The 25614-nt window shown below is 41.5% G+C and overlaps 2 protein-coding genes across 2 annotated transcripts in view; one reads left to right on the forward strand and one right to left on the reverse strand.

The window, feature by feature from the left end:
• The window catches only part of DTL (denticleless E3 ubiquitin protein ligase homolog), a 50354-nt gene extending 35745 nt beyond the window's left edge, over positions 1–14609 (reverse strand). The window contains exons 1-5 of the mRNA XM_027565657.1: positions 14417–14609; positions 8457–8582; positions 7558–7656; positions 3295–3356; positions 3089–3209 (exon numbers count right to left, since the gene is read on the reverse strand). Of these exons, the coding sequence (XP_027421458.1) occupies positions 3089–3209; positions 3295–3356; positions 7558–7656; positions 8457–8582; positions 14417–14468 (460 nt within the window). The 5' untranslated portion in view covers positions 14469–14609. The remainder of the gene's footprint in view (positions 1–3088; positions 3210–3294; positions 3357–7557; positions 7657–8456; positions 8583–14416) is intronic.
• Positions 14610–14774: 165 nt separating this feature from the next.
• Positions 14775–25614, forward strand: part of INTS7 (integrator complex subunit 7) — an 84010-nt gene continuing 73170 nt past the window's right edge. Inside the window, exon 1 of the mRNA XM_027565659.1 lies at positions 14775–15016. Within this exon, the coding sequence (XP_027421460.1) occupies positions 14923–15016 (94 nt within the window). The 5' untranslated portion in view covers positions 14775–14922. The remainder of the gene's footprint in view (positions 15017–25614) is intronic.

Consider the following 25614-nt stretch of genomic DNA (forward strand, 5'->3'; position numbering starts at 1 on the left):
CAGATGCCTGGCCCAGCTCCAAGAGAGTCACACTTAATTGGTATTTTAAAAAAGCTCCCTAATGTGTGTAACTGAGTCACATTGTTATACAGCAGAAATTAACACAACATTGTAAACTTCAATAAAAAAAAACCAAAAACCTTTCCAGGTGACCAGTGAGTCAGGATTGAGACCCCAGTACCCTAGAAGAAAGACTGGTCTTGAATTGGAGGATGAAGAATGAGAAAGAAGGTACAAATTCAAAGATAATGTACGAGGGGTAATAGAAATATATTTGTAATTACTTTTAATTACCCACTAGTAGTTCCAGCAACCCTTGGACCACAGAAAAACACATCTGGGAGTAACTGACAATTAGAAATGAAAATATTTTCTGGGTTTTAAGGTGGTAGATATTTAGGAAAGGCAAATTACACTAGTATTAATATAACTATGTCCTAACAGGGTTATTTGTATCCTGCTCATGTAGGGCTGAAAGAACTTGATCATGATCTTTTCTACCACATTGACTACAACCGCTCAAAAACCAAGAAAATAGACCAAGCATTTATATGCTCCTCAGTTTTGCTTTTTTCATTTGTTGCTGTTGTTTTGTGCATGCATATTACACCTCATTTTTATGCTCATAAGGAGATTAAACCATTCAATCCTAAAGGATATCAACATTGAATATTCAGCGGAAGGACCGATGCTGAAAGTAATACTTTGGCCACCTGATGTGAAGAGCCAACTCATTGGAAAAAACCCTGATGTTGGGAAAGATTGAGGGCAAGAGAAGGGGGCGACAGGGGATGAGATGGTTGGATGGAATCACTGACTTAATGCACATGAGTTTGAGCAAACTCCAGAAGACAGAAGCTTGGCATGCTGCAGTCCATGGGGTCGCAAAGAGTCAGACATGACTGAGCGACTGAACAACAACAAAAATGGTTTTGTAAGTTAAAGAGGATATTTATCTCACTAAATGAACATTCAGGGAGATAAAAATGACTTTGCCTAAGAATTTAGAGGCAGAAATCACAATAAAACATGAGGTCTTCTATGTATGGTGGTAAAAGTATGCCCTGCACAAGAACACTTGGCTAAGGAGAAGGGGTTAAAATCTGTGTTTTAGCAATCAAACTAGATGGCCCTGGGGGCAGTGTCCCACCAGACTAATTCATACTGGGGCAACTGTGGACTACTGGGAGCCAAGATAAGGTTTGTGCTTTCTCTATGCACAGAGTTTTCAAAATTAAGCAAAGGGACTGAATGATAATGGCGTTTTCCTTCTCTTGTTTGTTTGTAACTAAGATTACAGCATCTGGTTCCATCACTTCATGGCAAATAGATGGGGAAATAGTGGAAGACTTTATTTTTGGGGGCTCCAAAATCACTGCAGATGGTGACTGCAGCCAGAAATTAAAAGACGCTTACTCCTTGGAAGGAAAGTTATGACCAATCTGCTGCTGCTGCTGCTAAGTCGTTTTAGTCGTGTCCGACTCTGTGTGACCCCATAGATGGCAGCCCACCAGGCTCCCCCATCCCTGGGATTCTCCAGGCAAGAATACTGAAGTGGGTTGCCATTTCCTCCTCCAATGCATGAAAGTGAAAAGTGAAAGTGAAGTCGCTCAGTCATGTCTGACTCTTAGCGACCCCATGGACTGTAGCCCACCAGGCTCCTCCATCCATGAGATTTTCCAGGCGAGAGTATGGGAATGGGGTGCCATGACCAACCTAGACAGCATATTAAAAAGTAGAGACATTACTTTGACAACAAAGGCCCATCTAGTCAAGGCTGTGGTTTTTCCAGTGGTCATGTATGGATGTGAGAGTTGGACTGTGAAGAAAGCTGAGCACCGAAGAATTGATGCTTTTGAACTGTGGTGCTGGAGAAGACTCTTGAGAGTCCCTTGGACTGCAAGGAGATCCAACCAGTCCATCCTAAAGGAGACCAGTCCTGGGTGTTCACTGGAAGGACTGATGTTGAAGCTGAAACTCCAATACTTTGGGCACCTGATGCAAAGAGCTGACTCATTGGAAAAGACCCTGATGCTGGGAAAGACTGAGGGCAAGAGAAGGGGGCGACAAGGGATGAGATGGTTGGATGGCATCACCGACTCAATGGACATGGGTTTGGGTAGACTCTGGGAGTTGGTGATGGACAGGGAGACCTGGCGTGCTGCGGTTCATGGGGTCACAAAGAGTTGGACATGACTGAGAGACTGAACTGAACTGAAACAAATTTACCTTAGGAATTAATATATTTTCATGACCTTAAGTTATTTTCATAAACTCAGAATGACCTCTGACACAAGTGAAGTAAACTAGAACATAAGCATATATAACTGTACAAAATAGATGTGCTAGGGAAAAGTTAGGCAGATATAAAAACTGTGTCATATATTTCCCCTCATGGTTCCAGTCTCAATAGCAACTGATTTTTTTTTTTTAAAGTTCAAACCAGTTTCACAACTTGGTTTATTACTCCTGAGTGCTCAAGTGAATAAAGGAAAATATACCTTTAAAAAACAGAGTATTTTTTAATGATAAAGGAGACTATAATGTTTATTTCTATTATTATGAGACTGAAGTCAGATGGATCAGCCACTTCTTTGAGGTGAAAGTTTGTTGTCTCACTCTCATTTAGTGAGAAACAAATGGAAAAACAAACAAACAAAAAAAACAGAAATTAAAAGCTAATTCAGACACCCCTGCTAAGTTTTTCCCTAACTACTATAGTACAATTCTGTATTACAGCGCTCCTTAAACCTTCCTTCCCCACTATAGTAAATAAATGTAGAAAGATTAATTTTGAGTAATAGCTGAAAACAGAAGTATCATGGCTATTTGCAAATTTTTATCTCATCTGTAAGATTATAGAAAGAAATTATCTGAAGATGCTTGACTTTTAGGGACAAGTTAGAGGCAACATCCATTAGAACAGGACTAAAATCCAACTTGATTTCATTGAGGTTTCCAGGTCATCTTAAGAATCTCCATCATCTATGTAGGGAAAGGTGCAAATCTGATAAGTACAAACAACTGCAGCTTATTACTTCACCATGAAGGAGGTTAAGGACATGAAAGAGGATAAGCACATACTTACCTTTCTCAAACTTAGAAAAGGCAACTGACTTGAGGCTACACTGATGACCTTTGCAAGTTCCAATCAGCTCACCAGCATTTACATCCCAAAATTTGGCTGTCTGATCACCTGCTGCTGTAACCTTTCAAAAATAAGGTATCATGGTTTAATAAAACAACCCTTCACCAGTATTTACCCAGATTCCCCACAAAATGAAAGTCACTTACAAGCTTAAATTCACCAGGGACCCAGGCCAGGTCAAAAACAGCATTCCAGTGAGCCATCCATTCTAAACGAAGAAAATGGTGAATGTGAAATGTCTAACTATGTTCTGTGGTAGCCATACCAACAATTTAAATGGCTTGAAAACTGTAGTAAAAAGATCAGTGGTCAATACAGTAAGGTCCATGGGCCAAAGAGAATTTGTGGATTCACACACATTATGCATTCCCTTCACTACCTCATAAAACTACCATTTGATATCAAATTGCTTTCCATGAGGGGATATATTCTCTAAAACAGAGTATTTGTGAAACATTCTAAAAAATCTTCATCATGCTGTCTGAAAGGAGTCTAAAGTACTTTAGTTGGACATTCAAAGTTCTGCTCACGTTGGCCGTATCTCTCATTGTTCTCTATGTACCTTATTCCAATCAAACTGCATTTCTCCCTCTATCCACACTACTTCTGACGCTTTCCTATCTTGAGGCCTTTGCGAATGCTTTTCCCTCTACTTGGAGTGTCCAATTCCACCTCCACCGGTCTAAAATACCACAGTCCACCTTAAACGTCCCATCCTTCATGAAAAATTTCCCTCACCTTCTTTACTAGATGAGAGCTTTCTGAAACCCCTACAGTGTTTTCTTTGTATTTCATCTACATCATCTAAAGCCTTTTTTCTTCTTTTCCCAACACCTGAATTTGCTGTTGTTGCTGTTCAGTTACTAAGTCATATCTGACCCTGCGATCCCACAGACTGTAGTATGCCAGGCTCCTCTGTTTTCCACTATTTCCCGGAGTTCCCATGCTCAAATTCATGTCCATTCACTCACTGATGCTATCTAACCACTTCATCCTCTGCCACCCTCTTCTCCTCTTGTTCTCAATCTTTCCTAGCATCAGGGTCTTTTCCAATGAGTTGGCTCTTCGCATCAGGTGGCCAAAGGATTGAAGTTTCAGTTTCAGCAACAGGCCTTCCAATGAATATTCAGAGTTGATTTTCTTTAGGATTGACTGGTTTCATCTCCCTGCAGTCCAAGGTACTCTCAAGAGTCTTTTTCAGCACCACAATCTGAAAGCATCAGTTCTTTGGCTCAGCTTTCTTTATGGTTCAACTCTCACATCCATACATGACTACTGGTAAAACCATAGCTTTGATTATATGGACCTTTGTCAGCAAAGTGATGTCTCTGCTTTTTAATATGCTGTCTAGGTTGGTCACAGCTTTCCTTCCAAGGAACAAGCATCTTTTAATTTCATGGCTGCAGTCACTGTCTGCAGTGATTCTAGAATCCAAGGAAAGAAAATCTATCACTCCTTCCACTTTTTCTATTTGCCATGAAGTGGTAGGATTGGATGCCACAATCTTAGTTTTTAGAATATTGAGTTTTAAGCCAGCTTTGTCACTCTCCTCTTTCACCCTTATCAAGAGGCTCTTTAGTTCCTCTTCACTTTCTGCCATCAGAGTGGTATCATCTGCATCTCTGAGGTTGTTGCTATTCTCCTGGCAATCTTGATTGCAGCTTGTGATTTATCTAGCATGGCATTTCACATGATGCACTCCACATATAAGTAAAATAAGCAGGGTAACAATATACAGCCTTGTCATACTCCTGCCCCAATTTTGAATCAGTCAGGTCTTACCTCCTTGTCTGGTAACTGGTCTAGTACTCCTATCTCTTAGAATTTTCCAGTTTGTTGTGATCCACAAGTCAAAAGCTTTAACATAGTCAATGAAGCAGAAGTAGATGTTTTACTGGAACTTCCTTGCTTTTTCCATAATCCAACCAATGTTGGCAATTTGATCTCTGGTTCCTCTGACTTTTCTGAACATAGCCAGTACCTCTGTAAGTTTTCAGTTCATGTACTGCTGAAGCCTACCTGGAAGGATTTTGAGCATAACCTTGCTAGCATGTAAAATGAGCACAGTTGTATGGTAATTTGAACATTCTTTAGCACTGACCTTCTTAGCAATTGAAATGGAAAATGACCTTTTCCAGTCCTGTGGCTACTGCTGAGTTTTCCAAATTTGCTGACACACTGAGTGTAGCACTTTAACAGCATCATCTTTTAGGATTTGAAATAGCTCAGCTGGAATTCTGTCACCTACACCAGCTTTATTCACAGTGATGCTTCCTAAGGTCCACTTGACTTCACACTCCAGAAGTCCAGCTCCAGGTGAGGGACCATACCACTGTGATTATCTGGGTTATTAAGACCTTTTTGTATTCAGTTCAGTCACTCAGTCGTGTCCAACTCCTTGCGACTCCATGAACCGCAGCACGCCAGGCCTCCCTGCCCATCACCAACTCCTGGAGTTCACCCAAAACCATGTCCATCGAGTCGGTGATGCCATCCAGCCATCTCATCCTCTGTCGTCCCCTTCTCCTCCTGCCCTCAATCTTTCCCAGGATCAGGGTCTTTTCCAATGAGTCAGCTCTTTGCATCAGGTGGCCAAAGTACTGGAGTTTCAGCTTTAACATCAGTCCTTCCAATGAATATTCAGGACTGATCTCCTTTAGGATGCACTGGTTGGATCTCCTTGCAGTCCAAGGGACTCTCAAGAGTCTTCTCCAGCACCACAGTTCAAAAGCATCAATTCTTCGGTGCTCAGCTTTCTTCACAGTCCAACTCTCACATCCATACATGACCACTGGAAAAACCATAGCCTTAACTAGACGGACCTTTATTGGCAAAGTAATGTCTCTGCCTTTTAATATGCTGTCTAGGTTGGTCATAACTTTCCTTCCAAGGAGTGTCTTTTAATTTCATGGCTGCAATCACCATGTGCAGTGATTTTGTATAGTTCTGTGCATTCCTGCCACTTCCTAATTTCTTCTGCTTCCATTTGGTCCTCACCATGTCTGTCCTTTATCATGTCCATCCTTGCATGAGATGTTCTCTTGATATCTCCAATTTTCTTGAAGAGATCTCTAGTCTTTCCCAAGTTCAGTTCAGTTCAGTTGCTCAGTCGTGTCCGACTCTTTGCGACCCCATGAATTCCAGCACGCCAGGCCTCCCTGTCCATCACCAACTCCCGGAGTTCACTCAAATTCACGTCCATCGAGTCAGTGATCCCATCCAACCATCTCATCCTCTGTCATCCCCTTCTCCTCCTGCCCCCAATCCCTCCCAGCATCAGTCTTTTCCAATGAGTCATCTCTTCGCATGAGGTGGTCAAAGTACTGGAGTTTCAGCTTTAGCATCATTCCTTCCAAAGAACACCCAGGACTGATCTCCTTTAGGATGGACTGGTTGGATCTCCTTGCAGTCCAAGGGACTCTCAAGAGTCTTCTCCAACACCACAGTTAAAAGCATCAATTCTTCGGCGCTCAGCCTTCTTCACAGTCCAACTCTCACATCCATACATGACCACTGGAAAAACCATAGCCTTGACTAGATGGACCTTTGTTGGCAAAGTAATGTCTCTGCTTTTCAATACGCTATCTAGGTTGGTCATAACTTTCCTTCCAAAGAGTAAGCGTCTTTTAATTTCATGGCTGCAGTCACCATCTGCAGTGATTTTGGAGCCCCCAAAAATAAAGCCTGACACTGTTTCCACTGTTTCCCCATCTATTTCCCATGAAGTGATGGGACTGGATTCCATGATCTTAGTTTTCCGAATACTGAGCTTTAAGCCAACTTTTCCACTCTCCTCTTTCACTTTCATCAAGAGACTTTTTAGTTCCTCTTCACTTTCTGCCATAAGGGTGGTGTCATCTCTTTAAGGTCATCAGAACTTTGCCTTATGCATAAAAGACACTTGTTCAATATAAGTATTTTGAAGCAATGTTTCCCCACATTAAGTATAAAAAAACTTAACTTTTTAAAAGAAAAATTGTTTTTAATCCTAAAATGTACTTTTCTTAACTCCCAGTAAAGATTTTGCTGTAGTTATTGACAGAAAGGCAGCCCACCATTTACTTTCAGGTCTGATCCCTAAACAAACTTAATCAGAAGTGAGTATCACTGAGAATTTATTCAAATAGTAATTTCCTTGTGGTGGTGGGTTAGTCGCTAAGTCGTGTTTGACTCTTGCGACCCCTTGGACTGTAGCCTGCCAGGCTCCTCTGTCCATGGGATTCTCCAGGCAAGAATACTGGAGTGGGTTCCCATTTCCTTCTCCAGGGGATCTTCCCAACCAGGAATTGAACCCAGGTCTCCTGCATTTCAGGCAAATTCTTTACCAACTGAGCTATGCCAGAAGCCTAGTTTCCTTGAGGCTTTATGAATTAAAAATATTAAAACAAATATTTTAAATCTTGACTTACCTTTGATGCACTTCTTTCTACTGGTTTGTGATTCTGTGTTATATAACCTAACAAAGCCTTCTTCATTGGCAACTGCTAGTATATGCTCCATACTGGGAGCTACGTAAGAAATAAAGAATAAAATAAAGAGTAAGAATAAATGTTAAAGCCAAGTTTAAAGCTATATATATATATAAACATAATATCGATTAATTGAAAAATACAAGGTAAACACAAAGAACCTATTTGGAAAGAGGCAAGACAATTTTGCCCATATAGCATCTGGTATAGTAGAGGTTTTTCTGAGTTAAAGATGGCTTAAAATTTGCCATAATATCTAATTTAGTAAGTGACTAAAAAATACTAATCTTCAGATAATCTCTTATTTAAAGGGGAACTGAATCAAGAATGATACCTGAACAAAACAAGAGTGGTACTGGCCAATGGCAAAAAAAAAAAAAAAAAAAAAAGAGGGGGCGCACATGACATAGGCCTCCAGCAGGCTAACCCTATTAAATTAATATCCTTTTTCCTCAACTTTTTACTTTTCCTCTCTTAAACTTTTAGCAGCAGGGACAAGCACTTCTACTTCTGTGAATATGTTCCCAATGCACTGCAGAAGAGATAGATTCAATGAGATCAACATGATGGCTGAACTTTTGTAACCCTTTCCTGATATCAGATAAAAACAAACAAACTAAAAATGATGCTCTAAGAATCTTATGCTTTAGCAGAAATATATAATTATGCACAGAGATTAAGAAAAGTATATTTTATAAATGAGAAGAGAAGAGATATTAGAAAAACTCTACCATCTAATTTACTTTTTGTTAAAAGAGAGACAGCATAGGATATTTTCCCTCTAAAGAGTGAAGCAGATCATTTCTGACCAAGCCTCGCTTATTCAGTAACTCTCTTACCAGAAGAGAAGGTGCATCCAAAAGGAGGAACTGGGGTTCCTGTTTCTCCATAAGAAGTATGCTCGTCATTATAGTTGCACTGATAGCCAGTGAGCAGGGACTGTAGCGGGTACTGTGAAGACCATCCTAAAGGAAGACAAAATTCCTTATAGATTCTAATATATCATCACATTTCAGTACTTCCAACAAATGCAGAGGCAAAAATTAACTTTTAAAAGTTTCATATACTTTACTATAGATCTATTCACTATCCATGGCCCTCTGGAATACAGTTTCAGGTATTCTCCTAAGTGGTCCTAAGGAAAAAATGAAAGAGCACTTCTCAACTTCTGGTGAGATAGAGCTTTGGGCTTACCATCTTGAATGAAGACTCTTGCTAACGTATTTAAGATGGCAAGACACCAGCGGCCTTTGTATGTTACTCCTTCCACCATCCTTTGGTGACAATCACGAAAAATAACCACAAAGATTACCCAGTCATTCTTATCAAGTAAAATTCCATGTTTTTAGAGTTCTAAATCATTACTGCAAACTTCAGTTACTAGCAACATCACACACAATCCAGTGGTCGGAGTCAAAGGAAATAACGTATGAGGTTGGCCAAAAAGTTCGTTCAGGTTTCTGGTAAGGTGGTGTGGAAAAATCAGAATGAACTTTTTGGCCAACCCACAACGTCAATGCACCTACTGTAGCCACTAACATCAGTTCAGTTCAGTCGCTCAGTTGTGTCTGACTCTTTGAGACCCCATGCACTGCAGCACACCAAGCCTCCCTGCCCATCCATCATCATCTCCCGGAGTTTACTCAAACTCATGTCCATTGAGTTGGTGATACCTTCCAACCATCTCACCCTCTGTCAGGCCCATTCTCTTCCTGCCTTCAATCTTTCCCACCATCAGGGTCTTTTCCAATGAGTCAGCTCTTCACATCAGGTGGCCAAAGTAATGGAGTTTCAGCTTCAGCATCAGTCCTTCCAGTGCATATTCAGGACTGATCTCCTTTAGGATGCACTGGTTGGATCTCCTTGCAGTCCAAGGGACTCTCAAGAGTCTTCTCCAACACCACACTTCAAAAGCATCAATTCTTTGGTGCTCAGCTTTCTTCACAGTCCAACTCTCACATCCATACATGAACACTGGAAAAACCATAGCCTTGACTGAATGGATCTTTGTTGGCAAAGTAATGTCTCTGCTTTTCAATATGCTGTCTAGGTCGATCATAACTTTTCTTCCAAGGAGCAAGCATCTTTTAATTTCATGGCTGCAGTTACCACCTGCAGTGATTTTGGAGCCCCCAAAAATAAAGTCTGTCACTGTTTCCCCATCAATTTGCCATGAAGTGATGGGACCAGATGCCATGATCTTAGTTTTTTCAATATTGAGTTTTAAGCCAGGTTTTTCACTCTCCTCTTTTCACTTTCATCAAGAGGCTCTGTAGTTCTTCTTCGCTTTCTGTCATAAGGGTAGTGTGTCACCTGTGTATCTGAGCTTATTGATATTTCTCTCGGCAATCTTGATTCCAGCTTGTGCTTCATCCAGTCCAACATTTCTCATGATATACTCTGCATATAAGTTAAATAAGCAGGGTGACAATATGCAGTCTTGATGTACTCCTTTCCCAATTTGGAACCAGCCTGTTGATCCATGTCCAGTTCTGTTGCTTCTTGACCTGCATACAGATTTCTCAGGAGGCAGGTCAGATGGTCTGGTATTCCCATCTCTTTAAGAACTTTCCAGTCTGTTGTGATCCACACAGTCAAAGCCTTTGGCATAGTCAATAAAGCAGAAGTAGATGTTTTTCTGTAACTCTTTTGCTTTTTCGATGATCCAATGGATGTTGGCAGTTTGATCTCTGGTTCCTATGCCTTTTCGAAATTTAGCTTGAGCATCTGGAAGTTCACGTACTGTTGAAGCCTGGCTTGGAGAATTCTGAGCATTACTTTGCTAGCGTGTGAGATGAGTGTAATTGTGCGGTAGTTGAGCATTCTTTGGCGTTGCCTTTCTTTGAGACTGGAATGAAAACTAACCTTTTCCAGTCCTGTGGCCACTGCTGAGTTTTCCAACTTTACTGGCATATTGAGTGCAGCACTTTCACAGCATCATCTTTTAGGATTTGAAAGAGCTCAACTGGAATTCCATCACGTCCACTAGCTTTGTTTGTAGCGATGCTTCCTAAGGCCCACTTGACTTTGCATTCCACGATGTCTGGCTCTAGGTGAGTGATCATACCATTGTGATTATCTGAGTCATGAAGATCTTTTTGGTATAGTTCTGTGTATTCTTGCCACCTCTTAATATCTTCTGCTTCTGTTAGGTTCATGCCACTAACATATTCACAAGTAAATATTAGTTCTTATACTCTCTCTTTCCTTTCCAGCACTGAAATTCTAGGACTCTAAAACGTTAACGGTAACAAGTCATAGTATCTTAAAGTTTATCACAGCAATTTTAAGCCCTGAATAGTAGTGGTAGGTAGGGTCTGGAAGTCTTTAAAGAAGGTGAAATCAAACACAAGTTTTGAAAGGGGAGTAAGTGCTCAATGAATATATGAAAGAGGAAGAAATTCAGAGTGGAGGAAAAGCTTACTCTGCTTGGGTCAGAGACCCGATGTGTACTATGGTCCGAAAATAGTAAACCATCTACAAGGTTTTGTTTTACCATTTTGCTGTGTAGGTTAACATATTTCAAATATATAAAACATTCATTTAGTATACAGTTATTGAGAACCAAATATAGTAAGCATTGGAGGAAACAATGAAGCTACAATCTACAGAACAGTCTAAATAATTAAGAAATTCATGCACATTTTAGAGTACTCTCAATTCTTACTTTTGGTGATATAAAAACTGTCATTTGGAGAAGACATTTTAGCCTGATATAATCTCACACAAATCTAGTTCTGCAGGTTCACAGAAATAACCTGAAGGAATACAAAGGAGGCAAAGAAATTCAACTCAGATTTAGTCATTACTCCTGGGGGCATTGCCTTAAGGCCAGATATCATTGTAAACAAGCCATTGAAGACCACTAAGAGAATAATATGAATACAATAGTTAGTTATGTTGTAGAGTTCACAAATATCCATCTACAGACAGAAAGGCAGGCCTTAAAAGCCTCTGTTCTAAAATGATATTAACATACAGTTTTTTACAGAGTAACATAGGGTGATCACAAAAATGACTTTTCAAGCTTAAAGTCAAATTACATTAGGATAAATCTGTGGGAAAAATAAAGTGGGAATATATTCAAGGGAAAAAAAACTATGTAGAATATCTAGCAGTTCATACTTTAAAAAATGGTTGATGTGACTATTAAATCATTACTATAATATTTATAGTGTATTAGACACAATTTAAAGACTGATGCAGCATTTTCATTTAAGAAGGTAAACACAATATGGTCAGAAATGACAGATCCTTTGCATCTGTTTAAACTTCTGAAGAAAACCTCAAGATCAATTTAAAAATACACAGAAGAGTAATCAGCTTTCATTTTAGAAAGATCATTGGCAGCAATATGGGAAGTAAACTGGCAAGAGGGAAACTAAGAGGCCATTCAAGAGACTTGTTATAGTCCAGACAAGAAGGTATAAAGGCCCAATTGAGGGAAACAGAATGGTAAGCATAATATAGATCCAAAATACGTGAAGAGGCAAAATCAGTGAAGACACAGAGAAGGAAGGATTCAGGAGATTTTAAGGGAACTTCTCTGAAAGGGTATCTTGAGGAAAATGGAGGAATTCTGATTGACTTTCAGGTTTCTGACTGTGAAGACCAGTTTAAAACAATGAGACCATTTCCTAAAGTAGGTAGTATAGCAGGTTAGGGGAAAAGTGAGTTTGGTTTTGGTACATGAGTTTGAGATGTTTCTGGGACTGACCACCTGGATGAGGATGCTTATACACCTCTCACAGGTAGAAGGCTGCAGGTAGTAGTGGAAGAAATCCTGGTTACAGCTATGATAACCCATGGGAGTCGGTAGGGACAGAAAAGGGGCCTAGTATATCACGAAAGAAGAAAGATGGTCCTACAAAGTTTGGTGCATGATATATAACAATGAATGAATTTCAGTGCCTAAACGCAAAACAATGAATGAGTATTTGGGGGCTTGGTGTGGGCTGTCTCAAAACATACCATAACAGCATATTGATTATTTTGAATTGAAGTTGCTTGAGAAGCAGCTGATGCAAGAAGGAAACCCTGACCTTCCTGTCTCCCTGAAAAGCAGGAAATAAATCTCTATGAAAGGTGCACTCCTTGCAACTGGAGGTAGAAGGTCACCCTTATCCGACAGAGAGGAAATTCAGAGCCAAGAAGCCTGTGTAAACAAACCTTGTAACTTCTTTTAATTTACTACCTCAAGCCCAAACTCTGCTTAGATTCCTTACTAATTACGTAGCCCAAACTTAAGTTTCTTTGTCCTGTCAATTCCTCACAAATTTATTGCCTTTTTTTTGGTCTGAAAAGTATAAAAGCTGCCTGCTTTGGCCACTTCTTAGGTACCATTTCTATGAGATCTCCATGCACATGAATTAAAATTTGTTTTTCTCCTGCTAATCTCTCATGTCTAATAAATTAGTCCAGCCATACATACTCAATCAGGGTAGAGGGGAAAATTTACCCTTCCCGGAAAAATATTTATGAATCAGAGATAAAAAGAAAGTTGACAGAATGTAGAGTTAAGAGAAGAATCTGTTTCAAAAGAAAGACTACATAGCTTGATCCAGGTCACACAGACAAGTAAGGAGTGGAGGTGAAATTAATCAGGAAGACAGAGCTCTTAACTTCCATGCTATACTGACATTCATGACACCAAGGATACAGAAGTTAGTAAAGCAAGGTCGCAGCAGAGACAGAAAGGAGAGGCTTTTAGAATATAATTTAAAAGACTGTCTAAGAGATAAGGATGGTAGAATTTTAGATTGGAGGAAGGAAGTTGAGGAGCTACTCCCCAGTCTGCTCAATATCTTTTTTCAAGACCTATGCCTTAAATATAAAAAGCTCACTTCTCACCTTTTCTTTTTGTTTTCCACACGGTTTCAAGGGGAAAAAGAACTTGTTCATCTTTAAATGAATGAGATTTCATTTGCAGCCAAGCTTAGTTTGGGTGGTAACTCCCTTATCAAAAACTTACCAGAAAGTTTCAGGTTGATGACACTAAAACCTAAAGCTCAAAATTCTTATAGCCAATGTTTTAACCTAAGGAACTTCAAGAACTGGAAAGAATAAATTGGAAGCCTATATACTAACATGAAGTATTTCCAAGTTCCATCGTAAAAGTAAAGAGATAAAACATTTTAATCCCACTTCCACAAATAACAATACTTCCTACTTCTGGCATTGAAAAACATTTTGGAATAAAATACTTCAATCTATTAATAGTGGTCATTTGTGGGAAATGTGCTTACGGGCATTTTTCACTGTATCACTACGAATTTTCATACCCTTGAATTAATCAGGAAGAAAAAATTCTGACCATGCTAGAAGCAGATGTTCTGTTCTCTCTGCCTGACTGAGTTCTTTTTAAGAGCCGATCCTATTCTCTGGTGTATATAGCAAACGGTAGGGCTCACTGTTTCCACTACAAATGAATGAATTAATCAATGAGTACGAGCCTTGACGATCTCACACAGCTGTTCGTTCAGAAAGCCACACACACGAAAATGCACGCGTTTTCCAGTTAACGTGCAAAACAGACATAAACCGTAATGGAGGTCAGTTAACTCAACGTCCCTCCCTCCCTCAGCCTACACGACTAAAAAAAGCCTCGATTACGACGAAAAGTATCTCGAGGGCACGCAAGTGCGGCTTTCTTCAGTATTCCTAGCTAGTACGAACTCATTCTGGCTGGGGGAGAACTCGGCGGCTGGGAAACTGAACTGAAATCGGCATTGGTCCGAAGAGTTGTTCTGGGGGAGGTGAATCCCGCCGGCAAGAGACAGCGGTTAGGGCCGTTACTCACCATTTCTCGGGACGCCAAACTGGGGCTGGCGGAGCACCGAATTGAAGAGCATCTGGGACGGAGGAAAACGCTCAACTGAGGAAAAAGCCGTGGAAATGCCTCCAGATTCAGCGGAAACTGTACCCTGCGCCCCTTAGACCACGACTAGCTAATGCCTCCAACTCCCGCCACTGTAAGCCCCGGTCACCAAACTCCCCGCCAAACTGACGTCACGCCCTCTGATTGGCTCTCGCCGCGGCGTCCGGGCGCGTACGAGTCACTTCCCCCTTCGAAGCCCCGCCTCCTTCTCGCCCAGCCGCGGGAACCTAGCGTTCCAGAGCTCCCTGAGCGCCTGCGCGGGGGGCCGCAGGGGCGCTGGCGAACTGCTGGGAGCCCAGGGCGCATGCGTAACACGGCTTGACAGAGCGCGGAGGAAAAATCCGCGAGAAGGTGGTGGAAGAAGATGGCGGTGGTGGGGCCGAGTTTGCAATCTCTATGAATAGGCTAATCGAGTAACTGTATGGGTCATGGCGTCAAACTCAACTAAGTCTTTTCTGGCAGATGCCGGCTATGGCGAACAGGAGCTGGATGCTAACTCTGCCCTTATGGAGTTAGACAAAGGTATTTCGAAAGAGCGGGCTGCGCGGGTGAAACGGATGTGGGGGGAAGTGGCGCCACCAGGTGGTGGTAGCCGCGCGAGAAGCTGGAAAGGCGCATGCGCGGTGCTTCCTGGGCATGGGCGGGGTCGGGCGCCCTTGCTTTTGGTGAGCCCAGGGCTTTTCGGGGCTTTGGGAGGCTGGCAGAAAACGGCAGCATTGCTATATTGGCCTTGTACAGCTGAAAAAGTAGAGAGCTCCCGCGAAAGGCTCGTTTGGACCACTTGAGGGCACAGCCCCGCGATTTTCCACGCAGTTTCTTAAAGTGCTGTATTGAAATTATGAAATTATTTTTCAGTATGTGCAGTTGAGACCAGGTCTTCACCAAGACTGCGGCATCTTGCACCGACTTTACAGTGATTCATTTGATTTCTGTAATTCTTACCTGCCGGTTACTAGGCAGGTCACAAATAGGGCCAAGACATCCGAAAAGCATAGCCCCTACTCATTCTCTGCTTCCCTCATAGCTCAGCCGGTTAAAGAATCTGCCTGAAATGCAGGGTTCGATTCCTGGGTCCGGAAGATCCGCTGGAGAAGGGATAGGCTACCCACGCTAGTATTCTTGGGCTTCGCTTGTGGCTCAAGCTTAGTGTAATTAAAGCAGTGTACTTTAAGGGCAGGGTCAGATCAATGGAAAGATTAGAGAATCCGGACTTACTTGGGAGCTTGTGTGTGATTGATGATTTTCTAACTATATTTCCCATATTTGGTAGTTTTAAAGGGGATATTTGAAGCCTATCGATAGAGATGAAGTAGTTTTACTTAGAAACTACAATTAAGTCCTAAAAACACAGTAAGTGAGACGACATATATCCTATTTCATCCATTAAGATACATATTTTTTCACATATTAACATCTCTGAAACTGAGAGTCATCTTAAAAACCGGTAAAATAAAGTCTTAGTTATTATTTAGTTGGGCTCCCTTTGTGGCTCAGCTGGTAAAGAATCCACCTACAATGCGGGATACTTGGACTCGATCCCTGGGTTGGGAAGATCCTGTGAAGGGAAAGGCTACCAGTTCCACTATTCTGGCCTGGAGAATTCCCTGGAGTGTATAGTCCTTGGGGTTGCAGAGTCGGATATGATGGAGCGACTTTCACACACATTCTCTGCAGATGAGTTCTATTTCCTTAGGGCAGTGAAGGGACGGGACAGGCTTGGTGTAGTAGTAGAAGCTTTGGGGAGACTTGAGTTGAATTCTAATTTCGCTAGTTTTATGATCATGGACATGTCACTTAACCAAACCTAATCTTGTTTTTTTTTTCTCTGCAAAATGAGTAAAATACTACTGAGCTGGCAAGATTGTTGTAAATATTAAGTGATATAATGGTATGCAAAAAAGTCCTTATTAAATGCAGAAGAGATTTGCCTTATCTTTTAGATAGGGATTTGGAAGGCAAGGGCAGGTGTTTCTTAGTAGAGAACTCAAAGTATTTCAATGACTCTTTTGTTTCAGTGTACTTGTTATTTTTATTGAATGGGGGAAACATCACTTGGTATACAGTTAATTTTTGATTAACTGTAGCCAGTGTGTAATATATTAAGAACTGGACTAGAGGTTAGAAGGCAATGGCACCCCACTCCAGTACTCTTGCCTGGAAAATCCCATGGACAGAGGAGCCTTGTAGGCTGCAGTCCATGGGGTCGCTAAGAGTCAGACACGACTGAACGACTTCACTTTCACTTTTCACTTTCATGCATTGGAGAAGGAAATGGCAACCCACTCCAGTGTTCTTGCCTGGAGAATCCCAGGGACGGGGGAGCCTGGTGGGCTGCCGTCTGGGGTTGCACAGAGTCAGACATGACTGAAGCGACTTAGCAGCAGCAGCAGAAGTTAGAAGGATTTTAAAGTCCATTTGGAGCCATTTCCCAGCCCTCTGACTTGGACACTATGTTAACTTTTCTGGGACTTAAAATTTTTTTACCCTGTAGACATTTAAAGTGCAGTTGGTCCAGATAAGAGTTTCTCAGACCTAAAAACAAACAAACAAACGTTTAACTTCTTTTGATCAACATGAAAGTGTCATAACACTTCAATGAGATATTCCTTTGGTTGAGTCACAGTAGTGCAAGTCCATCATCCAAGAAAATGATGTTGAGCTTTGCTTTCTCTTAAGGAAAACTATAGGGCTTTTTCCTTCTCAAACAGAAAATCATAATATCAGATGTGTTTTTTAAACACTGCATAACCTTTTCCTCCCCATTCTGTTAATTCCTTCCCTATTCCCCAATAAGAGTTGCAGGTCTACATATCTAATATTTCTACTAATTCTAAAGAAATTTTCTACCACTGTGGTCTGGGTGGGTTCATCCCATGACAGCAGAGCAGTACAGTAGTGTAGAACAGAATTGGGATAGGACTCTGAAGAGAGAGATCTAGAATTCTTTAATTCCTAAAAACTTGCAGTTGTGGTCAGAAAAAAATGTAACATAATTTTTCCTTCCCAAAAGTTGAAATAGGAATATTTTAGACCTGTAAGAAGTGTATAGATGGCTACTGAGTGTTTACCTGTAAACCAGGTGTTGGTCCTAGATCATGTTTAATCCTCCCAGCAGTGCCTTGGGTGATGTAAGATGTTATTCCATTCCATAACATCTTACGGAAGAACGCAAAGTAATTTTTTGACCAACCCAGTATTTTACAGGTGGAAGTTGGTCTGGGGTTGTCTGAATGCATGGATGCTCCACAGATACCAGTGGGGCTACTGCTGTAGAGAGGAGGTGGTTGTAATAATCCAGGGAGAAGAGAATAGTGGCTTGGGCCAGGTTACAGTGAAGCTGTGTGAAGTGCTGAGATTATGTATGTATTTTGAAGGTAGGGCCAACAAGATTGGCTAATGAATTAGTTGAGGACGTGAGAATAAGAGGTCAGGAGAAACTCAGAGGTTTCTTGGTTTTTTTTGGTCAGAGTTATTGGAAGTATATATTGTCATTTACCGAGTGGATGAAAATCAGATCCTTGTGGGACTATTGAATTTGAGCTATCTCTTAGACATACAAATGGAGATGTTGGGTAGGCAGTTAGATATACAGATGTGATACTTGAATTCCATTATAAAGAAGTATCTGTAGTACGAGTGTCAAGAAACCCACTTGGGAAATATTGCCATTGGAAAAGACCCTGATGCTGGGAGGGATTGAGGGCAGGAGGAGAAGGGGACGACAGAGGATGAGATGGCTGGACGGCATCACTGACTCGATGGACATGAATTTGAGTGAACTCCGGGAGTTGGTGATGGACAGGCAGGCCTGGTGTGCTGCGATTCATGTGTCGCAAGGAGTTGGACACAACTGAGCGACTGATCTGAACTGAACTGATAACCTGTTATATGGTTACGACTGTTGCACTTTGTTCTAAGCATTTTGAGCAAGCATGGCAGTAAGGTATTTATTTCTGATCTCTCTAGGAATAAATGGATGCTCTTTTAAAGCCGACTGAAGTCCGTTTGTTTAGGATGTAGTTAGTAACACAGGACAATAATCATTCATATAATAGTCATTAATTCATTTAATAAATATTTACTAATCACCTGCATTGTGTTAGGCACTTAAACTTGGAGCTGTATTAGTAAACAAAACAGCTTTAAGAACCTCACCTGAGGGAGGGAGGTTCAAGAAGGAGGGGATATAGACTATGGCTAATTCATGTTAATGTATGGCAGAAATCAAACCAGTATTGTAAAGCAATTATCTTTCAATTAAAAATAAATTTTTTTTTTTTTTTTTAAAGACCAAAAAGTGGGCAGTGGCCCAATTCCTGGAAATCTCCTCCCCTCCCCGCAAATAGATAGACTAATCCTCCCATTCATTAGCCTATGAAATTGTCCGGCCCAGAAAAACTAACCATGGCCGCATTTCAAGACCACAGCACTTGCCCTCTGTAGTGGCCCACACTGTATCTATGGAGTGTGTTTCTCTTTGAATAAATCTACTTCTTACCTATAGAAAAAAAAGAAAAAAAAGAAGCTCACCTAAGGAATCAGACAGGACTAGATTAAATATGGCCTTGTTAGGACAAGAAGTTTGGATTTTATGCAAAGTACATTGAGAAGACAATGAAAGTTTTTAAGTGGAGGACTGACATGGATTGGTTTACATTTTTGAGGATCACTTTCGCTCCTATGTAGAGGTCTTTTTGCCTTCCCCTTTTTAAAGTTTTAAGCTGATAACCATGCCGCCTGAGTTATGAAGACAAAGCAAACAGAGTTAACTGTTAAATCAAGTACAACTTACGTATATTGGACATTTCATAATACAGCACATCGTTTCTATAGTACAGGCATTATAAAGGACATACCTCACATAATTTATTCAGTTAGTGTAACTTTTTCACTAAAAATTATCAGTCTAAAGATTTTTAAGTCAGCTGATGGGAAGTGTCCCGATGATTTAGGAAAATGTACGCAAGATCTCCACCCTGGGTGGAAAGGAGAAGCTACTGCAGAAGACACCACTCAGCATGCCTGCTTTCTGTGAGGTTGGTCTTGGGAGGGATGAGATCAAAGAGCAATGGAGAAGAGAGCAGTTTCCCTTTCCTGTGCCTGGGCAATGAGAAAGGAGGACATGCAGGGGTTGGAGTTGCTATCTGAGGTGCTGGTGAGCTTAATGCTGCATGGAAAACTTGACGGTATGTTCAATGAAGAAATTGATAATGAAATAGATCAGGTCAGATCAGATCAGTTGCTTAGTCGTGTCTGACTCTTTGCGACCCCATGAATCGCAGCACGCCAGGCCTCCCTGTCTATCACCAACTCCCGGAGTTCACTCAGACTCAACGTCCATTGAGTCAGTGATGCCATCCAGCCATCTCATCCTCTGTCGTCCCCTTCTCCTCCTGCCCCCAACCCCTCCCAGCATCAGAGTCTTTTTCCAATGAGTCAACTCTTTGCATGAGGTGGCCAAAGTACTGGAGTTTCAGCTTTAGCATCATTCCTTCCAAAGAAATCCCAGGGCTGATCTCCTTCAGAATGGACTGGTTGGATCTCCTTGCAGTCCAAGGGACTCTCAAGAGTCTTCTCCAACACCACAGTTCAAAAGCATCAATTCTTCGGCGCTCAGCCTTCTTCACAGTCCAACTCTTACATCCATACATGACCACTGGAAAAACCATAGCCTTGACTAGACGAACCTTTGTTGGCAAAGTAATGAAGTATGCTGCAAATCAGGACAACTATCTTGTCTCTCTTATTTTTCCGTCTGAATTATCAGACAAGAAGAGCACAGGTTGCTTTTACACTGTCCGTATTGGCACAGATGTAGTTGGCATGATAAAGAAATGTGAGGCCTTACAAGTATCCTCATATCCCCTTCCAAAGAGGGAGATCTCTGCAGCCAAGATTGTACCAAGTGACTTAATTCCGTGCCATAACTGATTCAGAAATTGACATGTGATCCACACTGAGTCAAATTCTTTCTCTTTAAGAATCTGTACTACCAGATCACACTTAGTTTGATAGTGTTGATAGGTGGACCTCTTGGCGTTGGCACATGTGTGCTCAGTCGTGTCTGACTCTTGGTGACCTTCCTCTGTCCACTGAATTTTGCAAGCAAGAATAGTGGAGTGAGTTGCCATTTCCTACTCCAGGACATCTTCCCGACCAAGGGATCCAACCCATCTCCTGCATTACAGGTGGATTCTTTCCCACTGAGCCATCTGGGAAGCCCATGGACCTCTAAGATCATGTATAATAGAATTGAGGTGAAGGTCAGACTGTTAACTGAGTCACATAAAAACAAGCATTGTAATGGACTGTTTCTTAAAGCCAGTGATCCCTTGGCCAGCTGTGAGAACTGCTCCAAAAATTCAAGACCCTTCTTTGGTTCTTATTGAAATCCACAGATTCATTTTTATGTGTGGCTATTGCTCTCATCTCACATGCTAGTAAAGTAATACTCAAAATTCTCCAAGCCAGGCTTCAGCAATACGTGAACTGTGAACTTCCTGATGTTCCAGCTGGTTTTAGAAAAGGCAGAGGAACCAGAGATCAAATTGCCAACATCTGCTGGATCATGGAAAAAGCAAGAGAGTTCCAGAAAAACATCTGTTTCTGCTTTATTGACTATGCCAAAGCCTTTGACTGTGTGGATCATAATAAACTGTGGAAAATTCTTCAAGAGATGGGAATACCAGACCACCTAACCTGCCTCTTGAGAAACTGTATGCAGGTCAGAAAGCAACAGTTAGAACTGGACATGGAACAACAGACTGGTTCCAAATAGGAAAAGGAGTACGTCAAGGCTGTATATTATCACCCTACTTATTTAACTTCTATGCAGAGTACATCATGAGAAACGCTGGGCTGGAAGAAACACAAGCTGGAATCAAGATTGCCAGGAGAAATATCAATAACCTCAGATATGCAGATGACACCACCCTTATGGCAGAAAGTGAAGAGGAACTCAAAAGTCTCTTGATGAAAGTGAAAGTGGAGAGTGAAAAAGTTGGCTTAAAGCTCAACATTCAGAAAACGAAGATCATGGCATCCGGTCCCATCACTTCATGCGAAATAGATGGTGGAAACAGTGTCAGACTTTATTTTTCTGGGCTCCAAAATCACTGTAGATGGTGACTGCAACCATGAAATTAAAAGACGCTTACTCCTTGGAAGGAAAGTTATGACCAACCTAGATAGCATATTCAAAAGCAGAGACATTCCTTTGCCAACAAAGGTTCATCTAGTCAAGGCTATGGTTTTTCCTGTGGTCATGTATGGATGTGAGAGTTGGACTGTGAAGAAGGCTGAGTGCCGAAGATTTGATGCTTTTGAACTGTGGTGTTGGGAGAAGACTCTTGAGAGTCCCTTGGACTGCAAGGAGATCCAACCAGTCCATTCTGAAGGAGATCAGCCCTGGGATTTCTTTGGAAGAAATGATGCTAAAGCTGAAACTCCAGTACTTTGGCCACCTCATGTGAAGAGTTGACTCACTGGAAAAGATTCTGATGCTGGGAGGGATTGGGGGCAGGAGGAGAAGGGGACGACAGAGGATGAGATGGCTGGATGGCATCACTGACTTGATGGATGTGAGTCTCAGTGAACTCCAGGAGTTGGTGATGGACTGGGAGGCCTGGCGTGCTGCGATTCATGGGGTTGCAAAGAGTCGGACATGACTGAGCGACTGAACTGAACTGAAGAGCTGTTATCTTGTAACTTACAAAATAAGTTGTTGAATATCCTGAAAGTTGGTGTTCATAACATTAAGTTGTATATGATTCTAAATCAGTATTCTTTGTGTATATTGCACAATATTGCATACCTTCTCACCATGTATATTTATAGACAGTTTCTGAAATTTGGGGGAGGGATGCTTTGTTGACTATCATACATATGTCAGTTTTTTTTTCTTGCTTTTTAAATATAATTTACTGAGATGTTACCATGATCAGTTTATTAAGCTGTGGGTTGTGGGATGGCCTTGGTATTATGTGTGGTGCATGCTTGAGTTTGTATTTCTCCCTTCCTTCGTTCATTTTTAGGGAATAGAGTTTAAGATGTTATGGTTTAAGATGTTAGGATGTTACGGTTTCATTTTGAATCATCCTTACACCTTAGCTAAAGCAAATGTGTCCAATAATGTGTACTCTCATTACAGTTCGTATTGGCAGTGTTCTTTGTAGTGGATACTAGTAATATTGGTGGCCCCTTCGTGTCTTATGAACATTTTCCTATGCTTGAGGAGTGGCCCACATCACAAGCCTGTCTCATTGACGTGGAAGCAAAAGCTCACTTTCCTAGTTTCCCTTTCAAGAGCGCAGGATGTGAACTAGGCTTTGCCAGCCAAACTTCCTCCAGGCTCTGTGATTTAGAGACACAGGAAGGCAGAGTGGAAGAGTACACTGCCCAGGCAGCAGCGAGGGCTACAACATTCCTAGATGACAGGAGTGCTAATTCTAGCATTTGGTGCTTCCCAGCAACAAAAGTTTTAGTCATCTAATCAGTTTGGTAGGGTGGAGATAAGCATTCTTAAGAGTTCAGCCTTGAAACTGTTTATTACTTTAATAAACCCTCGGTCAAAACTCACTTCCTGCATAATCAGAGTTAGCTTCTGTTGCTTGCAGCTAAGAACTCTGACTGATACAGGCTACCTATAAATGCATGCTGTTTTAAAAACTTGATTAATAAATCCCAAGTTTACCATGGTTTATATTATTTCTCTTCAGTTCCTTGAAATTTGTCATCCTTCAGAAGTGTACTACTCGAAAATCCCATTGGAATCTCTTCTTTAGTTTTAACCTTTATCCTCTAGTTGCTTGCTGGAAATGCATTTTAGCATAATAATTAGGATCAGATTGCTAGGATTTGAGTTCCATCTCTACCACATATTAGCTGTTTTTCTTAGGCAGGTTGCTTACCTATTCTTTATCTGTGTATTTTTAAAATGGGCATTACTGAATAATATCTAACTTCTATTAGTATCAGATCAGATTAGATCAGTCGCTCAGTCATGTCTGACTCTTTGCGACCCCATGAATTGTAGCACGCCAGGCCTCCCTGTCCATCACCAACTCCTGGAGTTCACTGAGACTCATGTCCATCGAGTCAGTGATGCCATCCAGCCATCTCATCCTCTGTCGTCCCCTTCTCCTCTTGCCCCCAATCCCTCCCAGCATCAGAGTCTTTTCCAGTGAGTCAACTCTTTGCATGAGGTGGCCAAAGTACTGGAGTTTCAGCTTTAGCATCATTCCTTCCAAAGAAATCCCAGGGCTGATCTCCTTCAGAATGGACTGGTTGGATCTCCTTGCAGTCCAAGGGACTCTCAAGAGTCTTCTCCAACACCACAGTTCAAAAGCATCAAATCTTCGGCACTCAGCCTTCTTCACAGTCCAACTCTCACATCCATACATGACCACTGGAAAAACCATAGCCTTGACTAGATGAACCTTTGTTGGCAAAGGAATGTCTCTGCTTTTGAATATGCTATCTAGGTTGGTCATAACTTTCCTTCCAAGGAGTAAGCATCTTTTAATTTCATGGTTGCAGTCACCATCTACAGTGATTTTGGAGCCCAGAAAAATAAAGTCTGACACTGTTTCCACTGTTTCCCCATCTATTTCGCATGAAGTGATGGGACCGAATGCCATGATCTTCGTTTTCTGAATGTTGAGCTTTAAGCCAAGTTTTTCACTCTCCACTTTCACTTTCATCAAGAGACTTTTGAGTTCCTCTTCACTTTCTGCCATAAGGGTGGTGTCATCTGCATATCTGAGGTTATTGATATTTCTCCCAGCAATCTTGATTCCAGCTTGTGTTTCTTCCAGCCCAGCGTTTCTCATGATGTACTCTGCATAGAAGTTAAATAAGCAGGGTGACAATATACAGCCTTGACGCACTCCTTTTCCAATTTGGAACCAGTCTGTTGTTCCATGTCCAGTTCTAACTGTTGCTTCCTGACCTGCGTACAAATTTCTCAAGAGGCAGATCAGATGGTCTGTATTCCCATCTCTTTCAGAATTTTCCACAGTTTATTGTGATCCACACAGTCAAAGGCTTGGTTTTCCTGGAACTCTCTTGCTTTTTCCATGATCCAGTGGATGTTGGCAATTTGATCTCTGGTTCCTCTGCCTTTTCTAAAACCAGCTGGCACATCAGGAAGTTCACGGTTCACATATTGCTGAAGCCTGGCTTGGAGAATTTTGAGCATTACTTTACTAGCGTGTGAGATGAGTGCAATTGTGCGCTAGTTTGAGCATTCTTTGGCATTGCCTTTCTTTGGGATTGGAATGAAAACTGACCTTTTCCAGTCCTGTGGCCACTGCTGAGTTTTCCAACTTTGCTGGCATATTGAGTGCAGCACTTTCATAGCAGCATCTTTCAGGATTTGGAATAGCTCAACTGGAATTCCATCACCTCCACTAGCTTTGTTTGTAGTGATGCCAGAGGTAGCCAGAATTGCTGGAGAAAGTCATACGACTAGGTATGTTTGTGGCTATTATCAGAAATGATATGAACCCTAACTGGCTTTCTACACAGACCTGCAATACTACGATGTTTCTTTAGTCACGACTCGCTCAGCTTCTTCAGTGACATTTCAGATGTTTTAAATTTTCAGAAAAAGCCCAAATTCTGGGTTTTATATGAAATCTCATTTCATTTTTTAAGATTTGACAGTGCATTCAAAACCTTTAAAAAACATTGTATCATAAAATTATTCTCAGGGCCAGATTTAGGGGTCTACTATTAATAGTTTTAAGTCAAATAAGATACATGGCAAAGACTAGCTTGAGGATCTACTTGCCTTTCTTCTCAAAGCCGCCTCATGGCTGCCTGGCAGATCCCACCCTGGAGATTTGCTAGGTTTGGGGAGGAACCCTGCTGCTGCCGCTGCTAAGTCGCTTCAGTCGTGTCCGACTCTGTGCGACCCCATAGACGTCAGTCCACCAGGCTCCCCCGTCCCTGGGATTCTCCAGGCAAGAACACTGGAGTGGGTTGCCATTTCCTTCTCCAATGCATGCAAGTGAAAAGTGAAAGTGAAGTCGCTCAGTCCAGTTCAACTCTTAGTGACCCCATGGACTGCAGCCTACTAGGCTTCTCTCTCCATGGGATTTTCCAGGCAAGAGTACTGT

Source organism: Bos indicus x Bos taurus, chromosome 16 (assembly GCF_003369695.1).
Source record: "Bos indicus x Bos taurus breed Angus x Brahman F1 hybrid chromosome 16, Bos_hybrid_MaternalHap_v2.0, whole genome shotgun sequence".
Classification (NCBI taxonomy): domain Eukaryota; kingdom Metazoa; phylum Chordata; class Mammalia; order Artiodactyla; family Bovidae; genus Bos; species Bos indicus x Bos taurus.